At 33.1% G+C, this 5,963-nt stretch overlaps 1 protein-coding gene across 1 annotated transcript in view; it reads right to left on the reverse strand.

Annotated features, from left to right (window-relative positions):
- The window catches only part of LOC131858766 (cyclin-T1-5-like), a 14,051-nt gene extending 13,037 nt beyond the window's left edge, over positions 1-1,014 (reverse strand). Inside the window, exons 1-2 of the mRNA XM_059212215.1 lie at positions 1,000-1,014; positions 293-486 (exon numbers count right to left, since the gene is read on the reverse strand). Of these exons, the coding sequence (XP_059068198.1) occupies positions 293-486; positions 1,000-1,014 (209 nt within the window). The remainder of the gene's footprint in view (positions 1-292; positions 487-999) is intronic.
- Positions 1,015-5,963: the final 4,949 nt, after the last annotated feature.

Genomic DNA, 5,963 nt, shown 5'->3' on the forward strand with positions numbered 1-5,963 from the left:
AGTAGGGTTAGATTAACAACTTCCTACGGATAATGTCATAAATGAAAAGATATTAGACTTCCACAGCATAATATTGTTCGATTCAGTTGTTTGAGTTTTGTTTGATCACATTTTGTGATTCATAATGTTTCTATTCCAGTTTTCTATCATGAAATGATGTTGATGCAAAACAAAATTCACAAAATAAATACAAAAATATCATACCCTAAACATAATGTTTTTTAAATGATCAACAAAGATATCATAAAACCCACATCCTTATACGAACTAAATTCAGTCACATATGACTTACTGTGCAAGCCGCATTCCAAGGTCTTGAAGAAAGGTGCTGTATGATCTCTGGTAATAGATTGCTTTTCTCAAATCAATCTCCTCTCTTGATGCTGACTTCTCGATTTCTTCTCTGCTAAAATACCATTGAGATTCGCTCTCTTCTAAAGCTGAATGTTCTTGCTCATATTTTTCATGCTCTTCGATAGATATCATCTACAAATAATTGTATAGCATTAGGATTGTATAGCATTTTATGTCCAATTGACAGAAAACCCTAAAAAATAAAACAGAAAATTTATTTCAAGAGAAACTACCCAAATGAAATAATGATTTGGTTTTGGTTTTGGGTTGGTTATAAAGATTAGTGATTGTCATCATTTTAAAGTCTGACACATTTCAAAAATTCAAATGATTAATTCAAACAAAATTACAACCCTAAAATAACACAAAGTTAAGGATATTTCTGATCTCACTATTTCTTTCATTCTGATGATGAATAATGTAGTATGATCAGAAATATTGAAAATAAAAAATATCACACACCATTTAAATCAGAAAAAAGGAAAAAACTAATATTATGAATTGTAAAAATTACATAACTTTGATAAATATATGTAAACAAAATACAAGAAAACAACCAAATAAAAACCAGTGATACAAAAAAAAACAATCAGATCATTAAATTCAGAGAGGAAAAGAAACTGAGAATCGAAGTGAGCCACTTACCTTCATGTCAACCATTGTGGCTTCTTTGATTGTGACCCACTTCTTCAAATTGTATTACTAATTTTTTTAAAAACCAAGAAAAATAGAGGAGATTTGGGCAGCAATGGAGAATGAAAATGAGTGACAGTGGCAGATATTTTCCGCCACTGCCGTCTGTATTGAAAGGCCTGAAAAGAATCCCAGTTGTGGAAGCCTATTTATAGTTTTTTCTCATCTTCATCAAAGGTGGCAACGGTTTTCATTTGTTGTCCTCTAAATTTGACGGACGATCCTGCCTGTCAAGAAGATTTATCAGTTCAAACTTGCGTTTAAACTTTGAGAATACCTTATTTAAGCGTCAAATATAAATACATGTTTGATTTTTGAAAATTATTGTAAGCGCAATTTTTGGGTTTTTAATGAGCGGTCTTAAAATGCAGTAAAATTTTAATTAGGCTATATTATATAAAAGAGACTTATAGTCTATCTAATTAATATATATGGATATTCATATTTTGGGTAGAGATCTAAAATGTCCGTTTTTAAAATTATTGTTAGCACATTTTTTGAGCTTAATGAGGAAGCTCTAAAATACATTAAATTTTAATTAGAACCTCCTCATTAAACCTAAAATAATGTATTTATTATAACCGTAAAGATTGTATTTTAAGTGAAACAACACCCTTTCATATCTTACCTTAAGGGTAAAATTTTAAAGAAATTGTATTGTATTGTATAATATGGACCCAAAATGTCGGCTTTTGAAATTAATGTAAATACATTTTTGAAATTTAATGAGGAACCTCTAAATGCAGTAAAATTTTAATTATATTATATTATATTATATTATATTAAAGACACTCAAAATCAAAGCTAATCAATATTTTAATGCATTTTAGAGCGGCCTCATCAAACCCAAGAAAATATGCTTTGTCAGCTTTCAAAATTAATGTAAATGCATTTTTTTGGAATTTAATGAGAAACCTCTAAAATGTTTAAACTTTTAATTAAACTTTAATTTATATTTTTTCTTTTTAAAAATATAACTAATTATAAATATACTATATTATATTATATTAATATTAGTATGATACAATCTAATTAAAATTTTATTGTATTTTAAAATCTCATTAAACTCGGTGTTATGCTTTATGAAAGATGGCTTAGAGGAATGACTAACTAGAGTTTCATAAGGAAATGGCCATCGAAGCTTGCAAGGATGAAGGAGTAATGGGAGGTCTCACAATAAGGCTTGACGCCCCCCAAGCAGGGTTTGGGAGGATCAAACCCTTTGGAAGTACCAAAGGATTCTAGAAAAGAATATGCAAACTCAAAACCTTCCCAACATACAACAGTTGTGAGCAAAAAGATTCTCTGGTCTTCAAATGGGTCGTGTGGAAAACTTTAAGGATATTGAGAACAAGTTATTGTGACTGAAAGAACATAATGCTGCCAAGAAGGTATGCAAAGAAACCCTAAACCCATGTTCTTTGATTATTCACATAGAAAATAAGGAGTGGAAAGAAGCCATAGAAATGTTAAGGGAAAGGGATTTTTACATGAAATGGTGAGATGAACATTGGGGGAAAGATTTTGTTTGAATACTTTCCCAAATGGGTTTTATTTTGTGGTGTGTCCCAAGCCTTCAAAGAACAAATGATACTTAACAATGGTATATTAATGATGGGTGGTAAAAGTTTTTAATTTATTATGGACTAGAAGCTAAATTTTGACCTGTTGAAGGCATCCATTGATGAGGTTTTGGCCAGGTTGAGGCTTTACAATCTCTTGAATGAGTATAAAGACCCTGAAACCTTAAAATTGTTTGGCAACAAAGTTGGGCAATTTCTGTTTGTAGATGAGGTGATGGAGAAAAAGGATTTTAGCATCTACATGAGAAATTGTGTCAAGTGGAGATCGATACCCCCACTTCTTGAGGAGATGGAAATTTGTACCTCGGAAGGTATTTGGAGGCAAAAAATAGATGAAGAGGAAAATGTAGAGAGTTGTAAGAAATACAAAAGAACAAGGCATCTAATTCAGGATTATATTGTCAATGGGAAAGGAAAAGAATTGGGATAGAATAGATTATTCAAATAGATTCAAACTTTCATGGCAAATGAAGATGGTACGTCTCATTCAAACCTGGGGGAAGAGGTTGATTCTAGGATGTTGCTAGAAGAAATCAATTCCATTTTTAATAGAGGCGATAGTATGCTTCCTTCATGTAGACCAAGCTTTCCTCAAACTGATACTAAGATGGGAGATCATATGAATACAACTGATCATGATGAAGTCTTCATTTACAACTCTATTCAAGAGAGGCATGAGGTGGAGACAAGCAATAGGGCTTTGGAAGTATCGACATTCTTCTTAATGGGAGTGCGGAAAGAGAATGATGGTATGAAGAAAGAATAAGTATCCGGTAGATTACTGAGGGGGGGGGGGTGAATCAGTAAATAGAAAAACTAATAAAAACTTTCCCAATCTCAATTTCAATCACACAAAGTAAACTTATCAATGAAATACCACTGTCAAGATAAAAACTCATAAGATAAACTGGTTCACTGTTACAACAAATTAACAGTAAACAATATCAAACTTATAAACATCCAAATGCTTTATCATATGTCAACAGACTTCATTTCTCAATGCTTCCGGTTATCATGACTTATCATAATAGTTAAGTAGTTAATCAAATCAACCATAAGATCATGACCACAAAAACATTCACCACATGACACAAATATTTTTTGACGTGGAAACCCAAATGGGAAAAACCATGGTGAGATGAGACTCACAAGATAACTATCTAAACTCTTCTAAAGTTCGCCATGTTAGGAGCCAAGCCTGTTAAAGCTTTACAAAAGTCCTGTTAAGAATTACCCGGTTAAGGGATTGACTACAAATGCCTTGTTAGAAGCAATACCCTGTTAGGAGTAACCTCGGTAGAGGATTTGAAAATCGAAGCTAATGGATCACCTTGTTAGAGGATTTGAAAAGTAACCAAGCTTGTTAGAGCTTACCTGGTTAAGGGATTTCAGTTTTGCTGTAATTGTTAGAAAACAACATGGGTTTTCTTGATCTATCTGAATAACACTATACTTGCTTGATCAGATCCCTTTTAAGCTTCCATATGCCTTTACTCAAACTACAAACACATCATCCAGTTCGGCACCCACACACTCAACTGATCTCTGCCAATACCTTCAACCAAACAACTTCATCGACCTTAAAAGCAAATCAATAAGGTCGACAACACAATAAAAACCTAATTCTCATTGAGATTACAAACAAATTTGGTTCAAGTATGATCGTTGGATTACATAACAATCTCTTGCACATTAATCAAGAAAGCCTTGATTTCTCTTTGATCCCCTCTTTGATCTCTGTAACTCATCACACGCTTTGCATTAGATGCAATACACTTTTCTCATTCCCTAGACAAAAGTTTACAACAACGCGCCAAAAACATCTTGAAATTGTTTGCATACAATGACCATACGTGTCACCATAATTGCCACTCATCATTAGATCATAAACCAACATAACCAATTCAAAAACCTTAATCGGTTAGGGTTTAACAAAAACAACTGGTAGGGTTTACCGTTTATATCAAATAGATAGGGTTTAACATTTTACTGGTTAATGGTTCAACTCACAAACTTACATATCGGTTCACAATCTCCTTCACAAAGCTCATCCTACCATTTACAAGACAATATCAACAAATAACAACAATATCATTGTTGGTTAATTGACATCAATGACTACATAACATATCATTAATGCAATCTTCATGCAAATGCCAACAATCTCCCCCTTTGGCATTGATGGCAATACAAATATCAACACTATTGATTACTGCTGTGATTGTGAATAGGAATCTTGGTTTATTACCAAGTATTCACCATGCACTCCATATCTTTAGCTTGTCACTAGTTCTCCTCATAATCACATAATTATTCTTCCCCTTTGACAACAATGCCAAATTGAAAGTATAACATGTAATGTCAAATTTCACTGTACAACAACAATAATTTGCAACTTAATGCTCCCCCTGTGGAATAGCTTCCAGTATTACACCAATCCTTCTGTAAAATTTTACAAGTGGTTAAGGGACTAATGTAATCTACATTATGCTCAACTAACCTCGTGAAGGGGTACAACCCCTAGTTGACTTCTAAGATACTCAAATGTAGTCTTAGGTAGAGGTTTAGTTAAAATATCTGCAAGCTATTCCTTGGTAGAAACATGCTCTAAGATAACATCTTTGTTGTGCACTTTTTCCCTCAAGAAATGATACTTCAATTCAATGTGCTTGGTTTGTGCGTGAACAACAAGGTTCTTGGAAATATTTATGGCTCTTGTATTATCACATAATATCTTTATACGTTCTAAAATCTTCATCTTAAAACCTTCCAAAATGTGCCTCATCCAAATAGATTATGTGCAATTCATGTAAGCTTCAATATACTCAGCTTTAGCAGTAGATTGTGAAGTACAACTCCACTTCTTACTACTCCATGAAACAAGCCTTCCTCCAAGAAAAAATGCTCCACCGGTTGTGCTTTTCCGGTCATCAACTTTTCCTGCCCAATTAGCATCCGTGTACACATTCAAATCAAAGTTTCCTCCATATGGATACCATAATCAACAGTCAACAATACCTTTTAGGTATCTAAAATTTCTCTTGGTTTCTATTAGATGTGTTTCCTTAGGATTCTTCTGGAATCTAGCAACTATGCCAACCACATGAGTTATATCCAGTCTACTGTGAACAACATAGTGCAATTTGCCAATCATTGACCTATATTCCTTCTCATCAACAGACTTAGATTCATCTTCCTTAGACAACTTACAACCTGAAACCATTGGTGTCCCAACTGGTTTACAGTCGCTTGTGCCAAATGTCTTCAAGACCTCTTTTACATACTTAGACTGTGTAATGAAAATACCATTGTTCATTTGTTGTAAGCTTATGA

This window comes from Cryptomeria japonica, chromosome 10 (genome assembly GCF_030272615.1).
Source record: "Cryptomeria japonica chromosome 10, Sugi_1.0, whole genome shotgun sequence".
Lineage (NCBI taxonomy): Eukaryota > Viridiplantae > Streptophyta > Pinopsida > Cupressales > Cupressaceae > Cryptomeria > Cryptomeria japonica.